This window comes from Lissotriton helveticus, chromosome 2_2 (genome assembly GCF_964261635.1).
Source record: "Lissotriton helveticus chromosome 2_2, aLisHel1.1, whole genome shotgun sequence".
Taxonomy (NCBI): domain Eukaryota; kingdom Metazoa; phylum Chordata; class Amphibia; order Caudata; family Salamandridae; genus Lissotriton; species Lissotriton helveticus.
The window spans coordinates 370152951-370175858 of record NC_136060.1 but is presented as its reverse complement, the minus strand read 5'-3'; the positions used below and the strand labels follow the sequence as shown (position 1 = coordinate 370175858).

At 44.3% G+C, this 22908-nt stretch overlaps 1 protein-coding gene across 4 annotated transcripts in view; it reads left to right on the top strand.

Moving 5' to 3' along the window:
• The window catches only part of RGS12 (regulator of G protein signaling 12), a 760012-nt gene extending 737327 nt beyond the window's left edge, over nucleotides 1-22685 (top strand). For 3 of the 4 annotated variants that reach the window (XM_078678542.1, XM_078678544.1, XM_078678541.1), the window contains one exon: nucleotides 21572-22685. In XM_078678542.1, coding sequence (XP_078534668.1) covers nucleotides 21572-21918 — 347 coding nt within the window. In that variant the 3' untranslated portion in view covers nucleotides 21919-22685. The remainder of the gene's footprint in view (nucleotides 1-21571) is intronic. The other variant, XM_078678543.1, reaches the window with a different exon arrangement.
• The last annotated feature ends 223 nt before the right edge of the window (nucleotides 22686-22908 follow it).

The following is a 22908-nucleotide window of genomic DNA, read 5'->3' as shown; positions in this document are numbered from 1 at the left end:
GAAGTAAAGAATTTCTCTCTGCAGGCTTTCTAAACAAAGTTGTATGTAATGCACCGTCTTCAGCTATGATGGAGAGATCCAAAAAGTCAATGGTTCTTTTGTCAAAGCGAATGGTGAATTGGATCTTTTGACCGCCTATTTAGCCAAACAAAAAAGTTTTCGATCTCGTTTTCAGTACCTGCCCAGATTAGGAGGATGTCGTCAATATACCTCATCCACATGTGTATACTGGATCTGAATGGATTTGAATCATTTAGTATGAAAGCATCCTCATACGTGGACATAAAGATTATAGCTAGATCCGGGGCGAAGGCCGCCCCCATCGCCACCCCTTTGATCTGGAGGTAGAAACAGTTCTGAAAGAGAAAGAAATTACGCATCATGTAGAGTGACACGATGTCACAAGTCGCCAGTAGTTCTTCTCGTGGATTGAAGGGGCGTCCGTCTATGATATTAATGGTATGTGTCGTGTCCCGCAGATATGTATCAGTTGTTTCTGCCAAAGGTTTTAAGAAGAAGTCTATGTATTTACATAGAGGTTCCAATAATGAGCCGCACCCAGATACAATAGGTCGTCCTGGGGGCCTCTGCAGATCTTTGTGCATTTTTGGTAAGGTGTAGATTGTGGGAATTCAAGTTTTTTTTTGGTTTAGATACTGGAACTCATGATCAGATAAAAAACCTTGTTCCACACCATCCTTTGTGACTCTTAAGATTTCAGCTGCTAAATCCTTGGATGGGTCACCAGGCAGCTTTTGGTAGCTGTCCCCATCGTCTAGTTGCCTCATAATCTCTCGTTTGTAATCATGTACGTCCTGGACAACAATGGCGCCACCCTTTTAGGCGGGTTTCACTACTACCTCCTTATTGTCTCTCAGCGATGCTAGAGCGCGCTTCTCGGCTTTACTCATGTTGTACTTGATATACTTCTTCTCATTTAAGATTTTTTGACGTCACGTAGAACAAGGCTTTCATAGGCCAGGATCCGTTGAGTCATTGCATAGGAGGAGGGGACAAACGTAGATGGTGGCCTCAGACCTGTAGTTGATGAGTGCTGTTCATAAGGTTTGTCTTTGAAAAAGTATCTTAGTCTTACTTTCCTGAAAAAATTGTGCAGTTCAGCAACTGTGTTGAAGGCATTGGGTGTGGCTGTAGGTACAAAAGATAGGCCACGTATGAGGATGCTTTCATACTAAATGATTCAAATCCATTCAGATCCAGTATACACATGTGAATGAGGTATATTGACGACATCCTCCTAATCTGGGCAGGTACTGAAAACGAGATCGAAAACTTTTTTGTTTGGCTAAATGGGCGGTCAAAAGATATCCAATTCACCATTCGCTTTGACAAAAGAACCATTGACTTTTTGGATCTCTCCATCATAGCTGAAGACGGTGCATTACATACAACTTTGTTTAGAAAGCCTGCAGAGAGAAATTCTTTACTTCTTTACTCCAGCCATCACCCGAGGGGCCTCAGGGACAATCTGCCCTTTGGGCAATTTCTGCGAATCCGCCGCAATTGTAGCATGAAACAGGACTACATGGAGCAATCTGAGAACCTCATGGAACGACTGATAGAACGCGGCTACCCAAAACGCCTGATCAAAAGAGCAAGGAAGCGAGCGTGGTTTAACCCCCGAGAAGTCTTGTTACAATCTAATGAACGAGTGAGCAGTGATAATCAGTGCCTGGTTTGTGTGACAACTTTTTCGACCAAAAGTAATGAGATCAAAAAAGTCATAAACAAATATTGGAGCTTGATCTCTGAGGACCTTGACATCAACAAACTACCACTTCATTCTTTCAAGAAGGCCAAGAATATTCGCGACCACGTCGTGTGTTCCTTTCTAGATTACAACCAAGTACCAGCTATCACTTCCATGTGGAAACTTCCACCAATTGTGGGTCACTTCCGATGTGGCAATTGTAAGGCGTGCCCATCGACGATACAGACAAATGAATTTGTCCACAAACAACAACGGGTCCAACTGAAATCACACACAAACTGCAACACCACCAACGTGGTGTATTGTATAATCTGTCCATGTGACCTTATTTATGTTGGACAAACACAGCAGAGAGCAAAAATGCGGTTCTTACAACATTGTAGCCGGGTCAGGTGCAAGGTCCAAGGAGCCCCCCTAGTGGACCATTGCAACAGGAACAATCATTTGCCTGAAAGTCTCAAATGGATTGTACTGGAACAGGTCGAATTGGGTCCCAGAGGAGGTAGTATAGCACCCATTCTCAATGTTAGGGAACTGAAATGGATTCTTTTCTTTGACTCTGTGCGCCATGGCCTGAATGAATCTGAAAGCAGTTTTGCCCAATTGGCCATTCTATGATGTTTATTTACTGTAATCTTACCTCCCGTTACATTCAGCCACTCAGTGGTTTTTGGAAAAAGTATGATGTGTATGTAATGTAATCCAATATCGCCCCATGTCATGCGTCTAAACCACTATGTATGTAGGTTCACGCAGTAATGGTTCTTCTACAAACATATTGCAATTTTAACTCCACATAATACTAACACTTCTCCGCTTCGGCAAGGAGGAATACATCTGTTTTGAATAATTTGATGTTTTTCTAACAAACTGCCCGAGAGAATATGTTTGTAAATGTATTCTTTAATTCTTGAATTCTTCAATGCCTATGTTATGCGTTTAAACCACTGTATGTGTAGGTTCACGCACTGTTGGGATCTTTTAATAACAGCTTCTGCATTCTCGATTTAGCGGTAGTTAGAATATGGCAATGGTAGTGACCGCCTTGAATGAATAACATACCAACTTTTACATGACGATCCCCTTTCTATGTAAACAATGGAGGCCCCCTAGCAACCACCATAGAATAGTATGTCTTCACTTTCTATCATCCAGCTAACTAGTATGCAACGCGTCAGACCCGCGTTTCACTTCCTGGTTACGGGACCTGCGCTCGGTCGCAGCAACGAGCCCTCCTTAGAACCAAACAACCTTGTTTGAACGGGTAAGACGTACTAGCGTTTTATGCATAGCACATTATTTGTTCTTAAGTGCGCAAAAACGAGTGCTGACTGGGCTCCCCGTACTATTCGTTTTTTGCAGATCCGGCCAGCTGTAAGAATTTTTCTTCGGCATGCCCGCCTAAGTAACAGGTAACCACCGTGCATTTATCTCATTCAGTGTTATGTAATTATCCACCTTGTTGACGCAGGACTACATGCCGCGCAACGAACTGACCCGCATTTCTCCCTCTCGCCCCCTCAGATTGCCCACAAGATAATTTTTTGTCGCATCAGGTACCTCCCGACCTACGAATTGTGGCAGGTAACTTTCCCTTTATAGTCCTCAGTGTATTCTAACTCCTCTTGTTCATTTGTTAGTGTTTTCTAACATACCGAGTGGTTTTTTCCGCTACGGATTGTGTGTGGGACTCATTCAGAGACCATTTTCGATTAAAATTTGTTATTTTTCTTAAACATTGGAGTTCTAGCCCTCCCCCCCCCCCCCCCCCCCACCCATCCCCTGCACGTCCTGATGAAGACCCGCGATGTAAGGATCATTCATTCTACTTACCCCTGGGTCGAAACGTAGACCGTCCTTTACCTCATCAACTCCTACCATCAGCATGATATGTACAGCCGCTAGGAGCCTGATTATGAAATGTTTCTTGATTCTTGCATAAATGTGTGGCCCTTCCTAGATGGGGACCACCCGAAAGTAGAACATATACATGAAGTTAAATGTATGTTGTTTATGTCACAAAGTAATGAAGTGAATCACAACTATCTCTAACTTATACCCTGCACTCCCCTTCCTCTTTCCTATATGGGCACATTGCCCTGTGAAAATATGGAATGTTCTCTTTTGATATATATCTATAACCATAAAATGGTAAAACAAGTGTGGTGAAAATAAAAACACTACACTTTCTTGATTTGTTGTCTGAACTATATTGGGTATTTGAATATTTATATATTTTGAAACCACTTCTTCTTCAGTCTGGGACCCCCCTGTTCTCAACGACTACTCACCCAGGTCCCTTTGGCTATATGGGTATAACCCAGTTGTTTGTAACACACTAACTCCTCCACGCTTGATCGGGCTTCGGCTGTGCCTCCTTCTGCTCCTGCGCATGTGCACGCTATTGTCGAAGGAACCGGGACTCTCGGGCAATGCTGTGACGCTCCCGGGTGGTGCGCGTAGGTTTTTTTTTCTTTTAGACCGGGGCACTCGTAAGCGCTGGCTGCATCGCGCTCTGCTCACCGCGGGGCCTCCCGATGTCGTCGCTCTGCTCCCTTGAGTCCTCCTGCTGCTGGGCTCGGCTGGGCTTCGCGCTTGTTGGTGCTGCCTCGGACTGCACGGTAGGTGTTTCTCGTTGTGGGTATAACTTTGTAATCCCACCTTCGTCGCCATTGTAGAGTTCTTGGGCAGCAAGGTGTGAAAAGAACAGGCACTGGGTTAAGGTGCTGCTAATAATTCTGTGCTACAATTGTATCACAACAACACTTAATTTAATATACACCACACATGTTTATAGTCAAAAATATATCTTTATTTTGTTTATGTATTTTTATGTTCATTAGAAATTGATGATATATATTTATATATATATATATTTTCTCTTTTCGCACACAATTAAGAAAAAGTGATAAAACTGTTTAAATCAAATAACAATGAATCAAATCCAATCTCTTTCTGAACAAGAATAAATTAATTCCTAGACACCTAAAGCCACTCAGAAAAAAAATATAAATCAACAAATTAATTGTGATGCTTTTAAAGATGAATTTGTCCAATATATAAGCACTAATTGATCAATGTACAGAAAACACTGGAATCAAACAGACATTTGCACCAACGCGTTTCGGTGTTAAAACTATACTATAAAGTGAAAAAGGAAAAAGACAAAGAATAATAAACGTGTGTATGATACAACTGTGACCGCATTTACAATAATAAAACATGAAGCAAAGTTTCTACCCCCACCAACCCACATTTAATAAAGTCTCTGATATCATTAGGCACATGCAATCTGACCATTGCAAAATACCAACATGCAACTGCAAGAGGAGTCTGCTAGACTATTTGGACCAGAATTTAAAAAAATGCTAAATTTACTCTAGATGCTTGTTGAAATGGAATGGACCTATTTACATATATCCATGGTACAACCAAAAAGTAATAACTAAAGATTACTAACAGAATTAATATATGACCAATTCTGTCTATAATCATAAATCGAAGAAAAGAAGCAACTGAAGAGACGCTGTGAGTGTATCTATGACCCATTATAATTTTAAAAGAGAAAAGTTATATGTAGAGGGCCATGTAGCTATTTATGAGGTACTACCCAAGCTAGCAATTCTTCACAATATAATTGTGAATTTGAATTTACCAATCTCTTCTGACATGGTTGTAACTAGGTTTTAATGGATCTAAGGACCAAACGATTAAAATAAAATGATCTCTGGACCACAAACACTGTTCTCTATTATCAGCTAATCATACATGAGAGTTAACTGCTTAAGTCGCTAGCCTGATAAGATTTGTGTTCAGTTAAACACTTACCTAATTTACTATGAAGCATAGAATGAAATATGCTGATATCTGGCTCTGACGTCTACACCAAAGTGCTTAAAGATATCTTTATATCGATGAAGAATTGTAGCATATAAGCTAGGGCTAAATATATATATTTTCCTGGCAATTTAATTAAAAATATGTATTCTAAAAAAACAAACTTACCTAAAAAAACTAATCTGGCTTTAATTATTTCGGAAACACCAATATTAGTAAAGTCGTGTGGCACCCGTTTCTATTTCCTATATGTATGAAGTTGAAATAGTTGTAGAATCTGTTCTAATAAAATCAGCAAAGCATATCCTAAAAAAAACGACAAAACCATAATTTGGAATAAGGAATAAATGTGCATAATGCCTGTAAGGGTCCTGCTAAACAGACACAACCTGGCTATTACCTTGTTGATTGTAGCCGATAAACTTGTCTGCTAAAGTGAAAGTGCTGTCCTGTAATCGTGAAGAGATGACTGGTTACTGTGATACTACGTCTCCAAACGATAAGACTGAAGGATGTAGGTCTGCAATTAAGGCATGAAACAAACACTAGTCTAGAGCAATTACAAAGACAAATTAGGCAATAATAGTAAGCTCTGACCCACTATTACCTTGCTTGAGACTTGTTGGGGATCCTAAATGTGAAACACGTTCTAACGCTGGCTGATGTAACGGATATAAGGTAATTCCTTGATAAGGCCCATGTGACGAATTGGTGACCTCTTTATCATGGACAGGGTTCTTCCCTTTTACAAGCCTGTAATGCCAAACATAAATAAACTGAGGTCGTAAACTTATTGTATATGCTCTAAGTATTAGGAGACCCCATGTAAAAGCCCCATATATAAGCACGAAAGGATAAGATTCTTTTCTTCCTAAAATGTCAAGGCATTAGTTCCTTACTGGGAAAGCTATTTAAGCAAAAAGACCCTTGGGCAGCATACACGGCATGCACAATAATGAAGGGCTATAGCATTTAAGTTAAATGAGAGGACCGACACTCTGGGTTGCTCGTCTGAGCCGAAAGTCACGAGCGACCCCGGCCCCTTTATTTATGCTCTTTGGCCACGCCTCGCCAGATAGTGATACACTGTGTGTGTGTGTGTGCTTCCGGGTCTTCACCCAGCTAGGTGAATAACAGTCAGCAGTACTGCACAGGCCGCAGTTCTTGTCTGCCTCCTGAGGCTTTGCAGCAGCTACTGTGCTTCGATTGAGCTGCAAGCTCCCAACAGCGCCCCTCTGCACCAGCACACCAGGACTGGAGCCTCTTCCCAGGCCTGTGCATGCAGATGCCAGATTTTATGCCACAGATAGGGCACAGGCCATGCGCTTCCCATTGTTGGATATGAAGAGCAGAGGTTCAGAGTGGAACAATCCATGTTAGCATTCCCGCACAATCAATCATCTAGAGAGTAAATCATTGAAGATAAAGAGAACTGGACTTATTAATCGATTTTGAAGTCATTCGTTTATATTAAGCGCATCAAAGGAAGTGCTCTGTGCTCATGTGATCACACAGTGGGTAATAAAAAAAAATCCTGTGCAGTAGTGTGTACAGTACAGAAAGCAATGGAACACCAATGTAGGTTCCTGAGGTCCGCACGAATCATGGATACTTTGTTAACATTGCCATGATCATTGGCAATGTTTCAACCCTGTCTAAGTTTAGGGTCATCATCAGGACTAAAAGAGTTCTTTAGTGTAAGTAAAAAATGTTACAAGGAATTAAGAATAGAATCATTAAATGATGATGGAACTAATAAGCCATGTTTGTAGACACTCACTGAGGTAGTACAGAAGAATTCTATCTGAAAACATGAGAGAATGTCAAAAATAATAATGACTAAGGATTGGTAGGTTGAAAGTGCAAACAGAGTGCGAAAGCATGCCAGGTTAAGCCATCATGTAGTAAAAAATCACTTATACCAAAAATAAGTGGTTTGCCCAAAGGCTCACTTAGATGGAAAGAACAGGGTCCCGGGAATAGTTCAGGATCACCCGGAAGGGGAATGTCTTTTAGGTACTTCACAAAACTTGTACAGGTTTGGACGCGGCACGAGTGAGTTTGTTTACTGGGATACAGAGTTTCCAGCAATGAGCGTGAACGGCTGTGTTCACCCTGCGGGCCTTCAGAAAAGATCGGGACGCCCCCGAGGAAAGTACCGGGGGTGAAAGTAGCTGCCTCTCTCTCGCACGTAAACAGTGGATAGAAGAAATATTTCGTTATGCCAGTGGCATTGGTTCCAAAAGTGTCAAATATTTCATGTAAAAGGTTTGGTATGATACTAGAGTTGTAGAAGGAAGCACGTGGCACCGAACAATGTTCTGGTATGTCTAAGAAAGTTTAAATAAAGGGGGCGCAAATCGGCAGCCTAATGTCTGCAAGGTGGGGCTGCCCACTGCCAGAATCAGTAATTATGGATTGTATACCCTAATAATAAAGTGTCTAATACTGTGTGTCCTAGAAAAGGTAACATGCATGTTGCATGCCATAAGGGTCGAAGAAATGCTCAGAGCACTTGGTTAAAGGGCTAAGATTCACATGACAAGCAATCTTGTACAATATGAAACCATGAAAAATAATGGCAGACCGACCAAATAATTTAATCCAATGCAGACATGGTAGATGCATAACGTGTCACATCTTGGAATACAGGTTGCAAGAAGAACAGTAATGAAGGGAAGAGGTGATTTGATGCTTCAGCGGTATACAACAGAATGACATTCTTCCATGGAATTTAAGAATTTAAACCATTCATGATGCTATTACATTTCAGGATCCAGTAGCAGAAGGTCTCCTCCTCTCAGGGGTGCAACTAGACCCGAACTTCAGTGGCGGAGGAGGGGGTACTAACACTCCCAACCAAGGATGGCCCTAGCAGTAGTCGCACATGGTGCAGCAGTCTTTATTGGCACCCCCCTCCCCGTTTTATCCTTTTCCCTGAGTTCCCTCACTACCGCTCACTAACAATGCACATCATCTCTCTATAGCACCTTTCTGACATACTTTTTTTATAGCGCTACTCATAGTTTACTCACATTCAGTTAAGTGATCTGCATGGTACACGTTCTTTGTAGTAGGCACATTAACCCTCTGCACTGTATGAGTAGCAGGAGTGCCCATGTGAGTGCACGGTGAGCGATGCAGCTGTGTGAGAGTAGTGTAAGAGGAGTGACTGCAGGGTGAGTGAGGTGACCATATGAATTTGAGTGCAGATGTAAGTGCAGAGTGGGATGAACAAATGCATGGTTAGCGATGAGCTTGTTTGAGTGAAATTGCAGATTGAGCAGTGATGGGGACAGGTAAGTGAAGTGTCACATGAGTGCGTGGTGAGTAGTGTGCTCATGTGACTGCAGGATGAGGTACAGGATGAACAGCACAAGTGCATTCTGAGTGCAAAGTGATCACTGTGAGTGCCGGGTGAAAGGGTCGAGTGTATGGTGATCAGTGTGAGTGCATTGTGATCGCTGTGAGTGCAGGGTGAGCTTGAAAGTGAAGGGCGAGAATGAGGAGTGAGTTGTCTGAATGCAAGGTGCATTCTCAGACACTTGAGGTAACTCAGTATGTTATTGACAGCAGCATAGGGTTTCAGATACAAGTTAAACTATTACTATTATGACATTAACCAGGGATCGAGGGTTGAGGAAGTAAATAGTGTGCTGATCTTCAAACAAACTTCCAGTCTTATGATCAGGGTTGCGAGCTCATTATTTTGATGTCCCAGACAGTACAAAAATAAACAGTCACCTAAAGCCATATTTTCAGCACCAACCATTCAGTATCGCTGTCAAAAGAAACTTCCACAATGTGGTTAATCCGATCCCTGCTTTCACATATGTAGCTTTATTTAGAAGTAGAAACAGTGGCTGCTCCTTCACTAAGGCGGAGGAGTGTCGCCCCACTGCCTTGAAGCAGTAAAAGAAAGGAAACAATTAAATGATAATAACGTAATGTTATTGTTTTATTTTGTCCTCCTGCTGCGGCAGTTTTGCCCTGGTGGGGCTGCATAGTAGGGGAGGAGTGGTAGCACCCTCCTACGTGCGCAATGACCCCCCCCCCCCCCCAGCCAGCCAAACAGTCATGGGCACTCACTCTGTTCTCCATGCAGGCTGCATTATAGCCTGCATGGAGAACATGCCCTGGTTCCCAGTCCCTGGCTAAGTGCCGCACCACTACATCAGACCAATCACAACGCTACATGCAGCGTTGTGATTGGTCAGGTGAGCCTGGCTGCCTGCTTCCTGTTTTATTCCCGATGCAAGGAGAGACGACAGAGACGTAAGGTAATTTTTTTTCTTTTTCTACGCTACTGAGTACAAATTCCATGATGAAGTAAATCCATGCACTTGCCCACCTAAGAGTAATGCAGATCCGATATGTTGTTCCCGGCAAGGTTGAAAGTACTGTTTGGGGGAAAGGCTTATTTCTTTGAGATGCTGGAGTCTGCCTGGCAATGGGTGGAAGAGAGAAAGCCCGTTTCAGTGCTCTGAAAGGCATTGAAAGACCAGCCAATGAAGGGGGATAGCTCCTGATCTGGTGGTCCCTGGCCCAGGTGGAAATCTCAAATGAAAACATAGGACAAACCTACAGATGGCTGGACTGGGTGTCTCCTAGTCCAGGGTAAGTGAGGGGCATAGCTCACAGCTAATGACGACATGACTGACCTCTCATGGGGCCAGGCCTGGGACTTTGGTCTGATACAGAGGGTACTGAGGCCCTGCGGGTATGCTCCTTGAAGATCAGAGATGGTATCCTTTGCCTGACTTTTATGAGGCAATACAACCTGTCACTACTATTCTTTATTTAGATGCAACAAGAAAGAGTAAACTAGGCCTCTAAGTTAGTCTACCAGTTTTGTTTTTATTGGCGACAGATACGTCACTGTTTGATGTGTGCTGGGAGTTGTTTGGTGTGTTGCAGGAGTTAATTTTTCAAGATGCAGCCAATTCTAATGACACTGGAGATATTTTTAATAAACACATGCATCCACCTACTTTGCTCAACACCTCCCCAATGGATTACAAGGTAATATCCTGTAATGTAAGTGGCCTCAACAACAAGTTCAAAAGATGGTCTATTCTGCAAAGGGTTAAAAAATGGACATCAGCGGTCTTGATGCTTCAAGCGACAAACCTCCTGGGCTTTCGGTGTCAATTTTTAGCTGGACATGGCTACTCCAGTGTATTCCACTCTGGGTTGATGAAAGGATCTAGGGGAGTGGCTATCCTACCCCATAGGTCCTTCCCCTTAGATATGAAGGAAATCTGTCATGAGCCTCTGGGTCACTGGGTTTAGATTTCTGGATCTTTGGAGGGTAGACCTTGGTACTTCACCCTTATATTTGTTCCACCCACATTGATAGATGGTACGGTGAAGGGACTATCTACAATGCTGTGGAAAAAGCAACCATAGCGGGTGATAGTAGGGGGAAGCTTTAATTTAGTTATGGGTGTTAACCTTGAGTCTATGGGCTCTGCAGTTCATATAGGAACACATCTACCACGACATCAAATTTCGGATTAAGTGATGTCTGCTGTGCCATGGACCCAAGTGACACACATTACACTTATTACTCACACGTACCCACACCAGATTAGATAGGTGGCTCAGGGATTCTCCATTGATGCCTTTCAGGCCATTCTCCTATTGAACTCGCAGTTTGACGAAGTAAAGGTGGAGTCTGATCGCACTGGTTGCTGAATTCATGGTACCTCTCTGACGAGAAGTTTAAGAATCACTTGGACAAGGATCGACCAGTTTCTGGAATTGAATAGGCAATCAATATCCTCCAATTCGACCCTGTGGGGAACCCTTTTCAACCACGTGCAAGAAGGATAGACTAGCGAACTGTCTGCCCATGGAACATTTGATAGCAGAGTTGGAGGAAGAGCTTGTGCTAAGCCAAATGGGGACATTCTAAGGCAACTTAAGGCTGCTCTTGAATCTCTGAAAACAAAGTTGTGGGATAGCACGCAAGCAGCCATTTTGGTAAAACTATATTGAATCTTTGAAGCTGGTGACAACACAGGTAAACTGATATATTGGCTTGCCAGTAGAGAAGCAGAGACTCGATTTTGTCCCACACTTACAAGACGTGGTCCTCGGTGAGATTACCAGCTCACAGGGAATTGTGAATGCATTTTATACTTACTACAAAAAACTGTATGCTCAGCAAGAATCCACACAGTTTGCAAGGAAGAAACCCATAATTGGGATACCCCTCTCCCTAAATTGTTGTTGGCAGAGAGGGTTACGGTAGACCTCCTGATAATGAACAAAGACATATTTATGTCTATTAGAGGCATGCCCACAGGAAAAGCAACATGCCCACATTTCCGCTAGAATTTTTTTAATGGATAGTCTCTAGGTTAGTTCCACACATGCGCTTAATGTTCGAAGAATCCCTAAAGATAGGGATCCTCCTTCTATGACGTGAGGGGGGCCATGATTATCATAGTTCATGAAGAAAGCAAACTGCTGTCAAAATGTACCTCACGGAGATCTATTTTTCTACTCAACTATGTATCAAAAATATTAGCAAAAGTACTTGCAAATCGATTGGTGGGAGCAATTAAGACACTCAGACTTGGGGACCAGAATGGGTTCATGCCCAATTGGGGGACGAGGTATTAGATGGGTACAGGTGGCTTTGGATTGTGTTCAGCACTCAGCCGACCCTAGGGCACTTTTCTCATTGGATTTCTTAAAAGCTTTTGATTCTGTGGAATGGTCATTTCTCCTTGGAGTCCCTGAAGAAATGAACTTTGGTCCATTGTTCAAAGGATTCATGAAACGACTTTACCACTCACTATGGGCGATAGTGAGGGTGAATGTGGGCTAGTCAGCTACGAAGGTAATACAACGGGGCAGCAGGTAGTGCTGCCCCCCTTTCCCTTCTTATTTACCCTTGTCATGGAGCCCTGTGCCGAATGGGTGAGGACTGATGAACAGGTCTGGGGTATGAGGTCAGCAGTGATCGCAAAGATCGCATCGGGCTTTGCTTTATGTGCAGCACCCTGACAAATCCTGCCCCACCTAATGCAAATACTTAACAAATTTGGAGAAGATTTATGTCTTCGGGTAAATTGGGAGAAGTCTCTTTTCTTTCCAATACAGGGTGCCTGTACTGGGGTTGGTCGTTGGACCCCCTCTGAAAGTTGCTTCTTAATTTAAGTATCTTGGTATCTCTGCCAACCCCACAGTATGTTGGTAACTTAATATTGTTCCACTTCTTCAGCAACTACATTCACAGTTTGCAACTTTGAGCGTCCTGCCAATCTCAGTGATGGACATAGGTGCTTTATTTAAAATGATTGCACTGCCTCAATATTGTATAGTCTTCTAAATTATCCACACACCCTCCTTCTTCTGATTGCAGTCATTATTCATAAATTACTTTGGGCGGGAAAGACTCAGAGGGTGGCGTTTAATAAATGCATATGGTATGGTATTTTAAAGTGCATGGCTGCCACAGCAATGGGGCGTGCCAGCGCTAGAGCATGCAGTTGCCATATGAATGACTGCAATCGGTGGATATAAGACACTATTACCAGGGTGCTCAACTACTTCCAATAAATGATTGGTTGTTTGTTGATAGGACGGATCCCATTGTATAGTTGGAGACTGAAACGCGAGGGCTGCCTCAACTCCTGTCACAGTTATAGGGTTATAGAGTTACAGGTGCCTACCCCCTTACTAAGATTACCGTACACTGCTGGCACCAGTATTGGCATGGTAAGACCATGAGAGAGACCCCACCCAGGCATGGTCAGTTGTTGCTCATTTTGCCCAGATAGGACACTATTGGCATTTCCAGAATGGGAGACGACTGGGGTACCTCCTGTATTTAAACATTTGGTCAAATGTGCGAAGAATTTGACTTGAATAAGTTGCAGTTCTTTCGGTACCTTCAAATTAGACATGCACTTGTAGCCTCTAGGAAGAAACTCCTTAATGTTCCAGATTTCAACCCACTAGAGTCCAAGATTGAATGCTTAAGGAAGAAAGCTGTGTACCCCTAATAGAGCTTAGACTGTCCAAATGTCTCATCCAATGCATTCTATTACAGAAAAATGGGAGTCAGATCTAGGCCCTATGGAGGACGAAGAATGGATGGAGGCGAAAATGGCTGCGAGGGAACTGATTTGGCAGGTTCAGAAAATAGTATTGTTGAGGATTATGTCCTTCTGGGATGAGGGTTGGGCACAAAAGTAATATTGTGAACGTGGAAAGCAATAAAAAGATTGAATACTTATGAGAACGTTATCTCCAGGGGCCCGGAACAGTCTAAAAATGCCCCCCCCTGCAGGAGGCTCAGAGGATTTACAAAACCTTTACAATGTTCAATGTGACTTTCAATAATGACCCATTCTTGTCATCGCAGTGGCTGCCATCAGGAGCGGTGGCCATGCCCATGCCAGGTGTAGGGGTTGAACTTGGCAGGGTACATGATCACCACAGTAAATGTTATTGTTATATATGGAAGCTGTATGTGGAGGGAGCCCTCCCCCTTAGCAAAATGTCAGCACGTGTCCTCCCTTTGGTCGGCTAAGTTTATCACATCCTGCCTCACTATTGGAAAGTGGATAGCAGAGGGTCAGGGGCTTAGGGCAAAGACAAAAAAATAGATATTCATATTTAGGTAGTAAGTTTCATGTGACACATTAAGATCTTCTGTGTCTCTTTGGTGCTGAATTGCGATGATCATTAGTTGTTGTGTATACAGTATGTGTAAGTTACTTTGTGTAGACCTAGCAGGGGAAATACCTTTCGAAACCACTGTGTGGTCTTAGTGTAGATGTCTACAGTTACCCTTTACGAATCATACCTGTCTGCACGAAGAAACAAATCCTCATTTGAGAAGCATCCGACATGTGTAGTTCATTCATGAACTAAGCGCTAATTCCAGGTCTTTATGATGCAATACATTCGCGCTTAGTGGAGTATTCTTCTAGGTCATCAAATAAAGATGGTTATCCAAAAGAATTCTTAGTTTTTTGGTGATAGTGAACGGCTATGTACTAATTTCCCTTGTCCAATTTCTAGAGATCACTCACGTTCATCTCTTAATAATCTTTCTCATTCCAACATTTAACTTTAGGCATTTGGTTGGCATTCATTCCACAAACAAGGTGGATGGCTGCTTTTCAATAGCTTAGATTCCTAATGAAATGTAATAATGGTTTTAGTGTTGTCTTCATATGCAAAAAAATTTTTATCGAAGCCGCTAACCGATGGAGCTTGATAGTGAAAGGAGGAGGTAACAGTATAGACCCAGATGAGAAAGATGCCAAGTCCAACATTGTTTCTTTCTTCATGAAAAGAAGTTAGTCAAAGAATGCATCTCCAAATACCTTCCAATTAAATGGAGTCTGCAAAAGGCAGCACTTAATCACTTTGAATAGTGGAGGCAACATTTTTAAGAATCAGAGCGCCTGTGCTATCTTTATCAGAAACCCTCGGTATGTCATCTACCACATTAATAAAAAAAAATGACTCCTTTCTATTTCCTGTCTGGAAGGCAATCAAGATGTAAACTGCCCATAAATTCCTGAATCCATTATTTGACAACTTTTAAAGTCGTAGAACTGTGGATGACAGATTAGGTCGTTTAAAATTGGTCAGTGATATACATGTTCTGGCGATGTAGTAACCCTTATTTGTTTACATCTGGGTTGGCTATTATAAAAGCTTTAATATTAAAAGGCACCGCCTCAGGGACCAACACATAGACCTTCAACTGCATAATGAGGATCTGGAAAACAGATCAAGACGGAACAACATTAGAGTCCGGGGAGTGCCGTCCACAGAAGAGACCTCCGGCATAGTGGCCTATTTGCAGGACCTGTTCCGCACTGTCCTCGGCGAACCTGCGGATTTCCCCGTCAAGATAGATAGAGCTCACAGAGTAGGTCCGCAACGGCGCGCAACTGGGCCGCCGCCAGATGTCTTGGCTTTCCTTCCTGACTTCCCGCTGAAGGAGCGGATTATGTACGAAGCAAGGAAGAAACAGACAATAGCATTTAGGGGTCATCAAGTAGCGCTGTATCAGGACCTCGCTGCGACCACGCTCCAGAAGCGCAGGGCATTCAAGATTGCAACGGACTTCCTGAGGCAGAACGACACGCCCTACTCCTGGGGGCACCCTTTTCGCCTCATATTCCGGTGGAATGAAGAGTCGCACCAGCTGCGATCTCTTCAAGATGTCTGCGAGGTACTAGGGATCACCGCAGAGGCAGAGGGATCGTCCACGCCACGGAGGAGGAGGAATTCTACTGATGGAGGCTGGCGGAGAGTCTCGAGACACAGGACACGGAGAGCCTCACAGAGACCGGCTTCGCCCACAATCAGATCTGGGATGGCGGACGCAATTCGAACAGCAGCCGAGTCCTCGGTGGTTGAGGAAGAAGTGGCGCTTACCGCATAACATGTCTCCGGGGGGAGATTGACATTGCATTACTGACGGAGCTGGCTTTGGGGGGGGGGGAAGGCGAGGGAGGGGTGCTGGTGGCAAGTCGCCCACGAAGGTAATTCACCACGGACTTGTCCGAGAGGGGCAGGCCTGGGACTAATTGGACTACAGACGGTTGGTAAGGATGGGTTGGAGGGTTCATGTTGGGGTTACGGGGGAGGGACTGCGGGGATCGGGGAGTTGGGGTGCGGGGGCCTTGGGATCCGGGAGGGGGGAGTTCGGGGAAGCTCTGTCCGGTGTTGCTGTTATGTTCGCTCGGCTTAGCCAGACCTCACGGGCCGATCCGAGGGCAGGATTGGCACTTGCTGCTTTTGCTTGTCAGGTGCTGGAAGGTTGCATTAATCTGGTATGGCAGGATTGAAAGTAGTGACTTTGAATGTGAAAGGGCTAAACAATCCCACGAAACGTAGGGCGGTTCTCTCCTTGTTAGAGGCCTCACAGGCAGACATTTGTCTGCTGCAAGAAACGCACTTGCTGGTTGGTGACTGTCACAGGTTACGGTCCCGTTCCTTCCCCACACAGTTCTTTTCCTCCAACACCACTAAAACGGCAGGAGTAGCTATATTGGTCTCTAATTCCTTTAGGGGTGAGGTGCTACACAAATTAGCTGAGCAAAAGGGGAGACTGCTGGCGTACAGATTTAAGTTGGGGCCTTTGCAATTCACGGTGGGGTCGGTTTACTGCCCGAATGAGCGTCAGGAACATTTCCTCCACACTACACTGATGGATATCACAGCATCTCCCGACAGGCATCTCATTCTGGGGGGGGACCTGAACCTGGTGTTTGATTCCTCACTAGATAGATCAGCGCAGCGCTTCCCACAGACCGGGGAATTGTCGTCCACTATGAAAACACATTTAGCTGACCTCGATATGCACGATCTTTGGAGAGGATTTCACCCCACAGATAGGGATTATTCTTATTTCTCGCACGCACACAAAACATATGCACGGCTGGATTATCTGCTGGTCTCTGGCCCGGTTCGTGACATGGCCACTGCCTCTGAGGTAGGGGTCATCTCCCTATCAGATCACGCACCGGTCTCGGGGACCTTCCTGCCCCCGTCGACCCCGGTTCAGCGCGGAGTCTGGCGTCTGCGAGACACCCTTCTACACAAAAAAGTAGTGGTGCAGCGTATCACTGAGGCAGTGACTGACTTTCAACTGCGTAACTCTAACCCCGACACCACATTGGCGACTCAATGGGGAGCGCTTAAGGCGGTTCTACGGGGAGAATTTATAACAATATCGGCAGCCGAAAATAAGGAGAGGAAAGTTAAACGGGAGGAACTCACGCACAAGGTCAGGGAATTAGAGCAGGTGCATCGACGAACGGGGGCTCCTAGAATTTGGAAGCAACTTAAGGCGGCGAGGAAACTCCTGTCGTCTCTGGACCTAGACAGAGCTGAATATGCGGCTCTTCGTCTGAAACACGCATATTACACGGGAGGGGATCGCTGTGGCAGGTTATTGGCAGCTAAGCTCAGAATCGCACACCAATGCCGTCGAGTCAAAGAACTTGCGGTGCCAGGTGAGCGCACAGTCACAGAAGACGTCGAAATAGCTGAAGCTTTTCGACAGTTCTACTCTGAGCTCTATGCGGAGGACGGCGCGACCACTGGGGACCCTGATGAATATCTGGACTCAGTGACTCTCCCGTCCCTAGCTCCAATACAGACTGACTACCTAGACCGAGAGATTAGGATAGAAGAGGTTATTACGGCGATCGCTAGGCTGAAACTCGGGAAGGCTCCGGGACCAGATGGATACACCACCCTCTTCTATAGGACATTTTGCACTACCTTGGCTCCAATATTGACCAAGCTGTTTAACTCTTTCGACTGCCCCGGTGCTATCCCACAGGATCTTCTGCATGCCACGGTATCAGTTATACCAAAACCAGGGAAGGACAGAGCTCAGTGTGGCTCGTATAGGCCGATTTCCCTCCTAAACGTTGACCTTAAAATCTACACGGGGATCCTGGCTGCGAGGCTGGCACAGTATCTCCCTGGGCTGATTGAACCGGACCAGTCCGGCTTTGCACCCGGCAGGCAAACGGTGGATAATACCAAGCGTTTGGTGCACGTACTGGAGAAAGCTTCGCGGATCCCTGGAGAAAGGATGCTCCTCTCGGTCGACGCCGAGAAAGCGTTTGACCGGGTGCACTGGCCGTATCTTGAGCGGGTGATGGCTCGAATGGGCATAGGGGAGAAATTTAGGTGCATGGTCTTTAATTGTTATAAGTTCCCGTCGGCGACGGTGCGTGTCAACGGCTGTGGATCGAAACGCTTTTATATTGAGCGCGGCACGAGGCAGGGATGCCCGCTATCTCCTCTACTCTTCGCTCTCTATATGGAGCCCTTTGCCCAGAGAGTGAGACAAAATCCAGATGCTACGGGAGTGCGAATGGGGGGCTATACCCACACGGTTAGCTTATATGCAGACGATGTCATTTTTGCACTAGAGGATCCGCAGAGGGCTTTACCCGCGTGTATGGGAGAGCTCGGGGCTTTCGCGAGGACGGCCGGGTTTAAGATGAATCTGGGAAAATCCACGGCGTTAGATATCTCCCTGACACCTGGGACGAGACGAGATTTGCAGGGGCGTTACCCACTAAGATGGTCACGGGAACACGTGCCTTATTTAGGTATCCTGCTGGCTCCCACATTGTCAGCGATGGTGGCGGTTAATTACGAGGTGTTAGGCAAGAAGGTAAAGGAGGAACTGGGGAGGTGGAATAAGGGGACGATATCGTGGCTAGGCAGGATAGCGGCGCTGAAGATGACAGTGCTACCACAGATCCTATATCTCTTCCGGGCACTTCCGCTGCAGCCCCCTAAAGGCTGGATACGGATGATGCAGACTGCTCTATCCCACTTCGTTTGGCAAGGCCGTAAACCCCGAATGAAGAGAGCATTGACGACTCTAGCACCGGAAGCGGGTGGATTGGGAGTCCCTGACCTTCACAAATACTTCCAGGCGTCACAGCTGAGGTACTTGGTGGAATGGAGCAGATGGGAGTCGGATAAGCACTGGCTCTTCCAGGATCAGGCAGTGGCGGGCCGGCCATTGCAGGAAATACCATTCCTGCGCAGACAACACAGGCCCCCAAATCTCTACGCCTCCTATGTTACTAGGGTGCCGCTGAGGGTGTGGGATGCCACTAGTGAACTATTCGAGCTTACCTCGTTCCCTTCTCCGTTCACTCCTATTGTGAACAATCCAGACTTCACGCCAGGGACGGAACCGGGTGCCTTTGCGCACTGGCGTGAGAAAGGCTGCAGAGCGCTTTTTCATGTGTACGGGAGGGAGGGGATCCTCCCCTTTGAGGACCTTAAAGAGAGTTACCAGCTGGCCGAGGCGGATAGGATGCGATATTGGCAAGTCAGACACTGGGCACTACAACCGCAGGTGCGGGACGCGGCGGACAGGGACTTGTTCCCTTACGAGCGATGGATGGCGACGCGTACATCGGATGCAAAACTCATATCGGATCTGTATACAATGCTACAGCCTCCACCCACACACATATATAATCCTGGTAGGGAGAGATGGAACAGGGAATTGGGGAGAACGCTCAGCCACAAGGAATGGGAACAAATCTCATACCGAGCGCGACATTCTGCATATCATGTGGGGCTCACAGAAACCTTCACCAAGGTGTCAACGTACTGGTATCGCACTCCCGAACGCTTGCACGAAATGAACAGGCTCATAGACACTACATGTTGGCGCGCTTGTGGGCACACTGGGACACTGACGCATATCTTATGGGACTGCCCACTGATACAGGACTACTGGAAGGAGGTGATCGATGAAATTGATAAATGTTTTGGGATAGAGTTACCTCGTTTCCCGGCCTATACTCTACTGGGCCTGCCTAATGCCTTGATGTTCCCATTGAAATCCCGGAGAGGGAGACACATAGCCATTGCTTTGGGCTCAGCTGTGCAGAACATTCTAATACACTGGCGCACTTCCACTGTTCCCTCGATCACAGGTTGGCTGCACAGGCTGTGGCACGTACTGGGCATGGAGAAAATTTCGCTTACACTGGCTGGGGAGGTCGACCAATTCACTGAGTTGTGGCAACCATTCCATACTTTACTAGCTACTGAATTCAGGGAGCTTACGTGCCCTAGATACCTGAGACTCCTTAGGCTTACACCACCGATCACTTGAACGGCCAGTAGGGAGTGAGAGGGCCGGGTACGCATGTTGGGTAAATAACAGGAGGGGCTTGTGAGTTTCTGAGATCTTCTTTGCAGAACACCGGACGGGGAGTTGGGGGTGGGGGAAGGGGTGGGCATGAGGGACTGTTGGGGTAGTTTGTTATACTAAATGTGAGGTACAGAGGGATTGTTATTTGCTTTCTGGTCGACACCCGAATGCAATGCCCGAGGACGCCACCCATGGCGGCTCTTGCCTAGCAAGGACTGTAGAACTCTGCAGGTGGCGGGGAGCTCTGGAGAAAGCATCAATTTTTCACGCTAGGAACTGTCTATTATCGCCTGATTTTCTTTTTCTTGTTTTACATTGCTGTACCACTGTACTTCCTTAATAAAAATACTTAAACCTAATATTAAAAGGCAAATTAACGTAATTAGATTGATCAATGCAAGGTAATACAGAATACACCCTCATTGTTGAACTTAATTAACACCTTAATGCATTGGATTCAAGTTAATTCATATTCATCATAAATGCTCTAAACAAAATAACTTGTGAAGTCATCATAATAAATCTGTACACATTTCATCTCCCCACAGACACTTAAATAGTCCAAATCTTATTAACCCTTTTGTCAAAACTTCAATGCCAAATTTGGCCACAATATACCTTGGGCACTTCACACAAAGCTATGTGACTTACTTATGGAAATTCAGGTGTGAGTTGTAAGTTAGTCAGACCTACTCAGAAATACCTTTGTGAATTTTCAGTGTGGTTCGGAAGATAATCATTTCTGTTTATTTTTTCATGTTTAATTTCCAAACACTTTGGAGATAATAATGATTGCATGGCAGATAATTATCCATCATATTCCTCCCTGCCACAGTTGCGCAAGTTAAAAGCCATGCCATCTCCTAAAAAACCCAGACCATCTTACAATTTTGGATAACAGGTTGTGTTCTGCTGTATTTGTAGCAATCATTGTTATAAAAAAAAATATATTTCCAATGTTTGGTACTAGATGTCCGAATAGTAAATGGATGAATGGAAGGTTAGATTAGGAAAATATTCCTGTGAATAAGAATACAGTTTACAGCGAAGCAACCTGTTAAATCCTACAGCCCTGGTGATATTGCATGCATCTCCCACACATGCTACTTACTCCATACACTCAGGTAAGAGTAGTCCCTGCATTTTGCAACACGTCTTAATGTATCTTATTTTTGAAATCTTTATTATCTATTATATATGGAATTATTAGAAATGTTAAAGTATTTGTTATATGCTAACCATGCTGCAGTCTTATCACAAATTGTTGGAACCAGTTGTTTAAAAAACTCTATTTTCATATGATTTAAATGTAGGTGTCAACCAGAAAAGGAGTAAATCTTCGCGGACCGCAGGCAGCTTCTCCCACCAAACCAGTAGTAAATCCAGAAGCCATGGAAGTGTAAAACCTGATGCCAGCTCCAGTCCTGCTGCCACCCAACTTCCCGCAAACCAAATATTTGATGTGGATGGTGTTAAACTGCGCACAAGTCAAGAGTCGGAGGGTAACTCGAGCTTTGATGGATATATGTCTGAACTGAGGTCTTGCCAAGGCAGGATGCGGACTGGAGTGTACAAGACATCAGATCTCCCATCCATGGTTACTGCAAAGACAGAGAAAAATAAAAAACCTCAAAATAAATATCAAGCTACCTTTGTCTAGGACAGATGGAATTCCTCCTGGGAAGTGTATAGTAAATATTTCAATATTTTTTCATCATTCACCAGTATTTATGATTGGGCCTATCACAGCTGAGCTCATTCATTTTGAAGAGGATTTCGCCATGGAATTCATTTGAAAACAGAAAAACAAAAAAGTGTAAATAAAATGGTAGGCTGCTTTTGAGGTGCACAATTGCAGTCCTACCTGGGAAATCTATATTTGTATTTTTAACTATGCAAACTATTTTTTGTAGTTAGGAATACACAGATTACAGTTCACCTATTTTTCAGAAGATTTCGTGATGGAGAATGTATTTAATGGAAAAAGAGAGCAATAGAAAGTCTAAAAATAAATGCAGTTCATGCTACTGTGCATAAGCGATTGCAGACCTTCTTTACAAATAACTATTTGTACTTTAATTATTTCATCAATTTCTAAAAATCACGGCTTACTCTTTTTACCTGAAAACCATGAAGAATGCAAACAATTTGCCTTGGATGGATTTTGCCAAGTGGTTAGACATTTCATCATTTTCCAAAAGTATTCTTATGAACAGAATGTTCTGTTTACCAATGGAAGGGTGTTCATTAATATTATTTGCACTTGCATTTAATGCAGATTGGTTTTGAGGTGATTCTTGTTTTGACATTTTTGAATGCATAAAAATGACATTAATTTTTACCGCCTGCCATGGATTTGTCAAACAACTCCGCGTGAAATGGAAAAAGGAACTGTGTCACCACAAAATAAAAAGTTTTTAAAAAACAGCATAATTCAGTTCATGAACGTGTCAGGATCTGTGGTTGCATCGCAGATTTAGTACCTCGCAGGGAAGTGTTTCTGACTCTTAGATGGAGACCTGTATTGCCTGCATTGTGTGTGTGTGTGTATATATATATATATATATATTACCTACTGGCGGTCGCCAGTAGGTATATATAGTTAGGATTTTTTCTCTATGGGATTTTTGAAAATTCTATGTCTAATAAC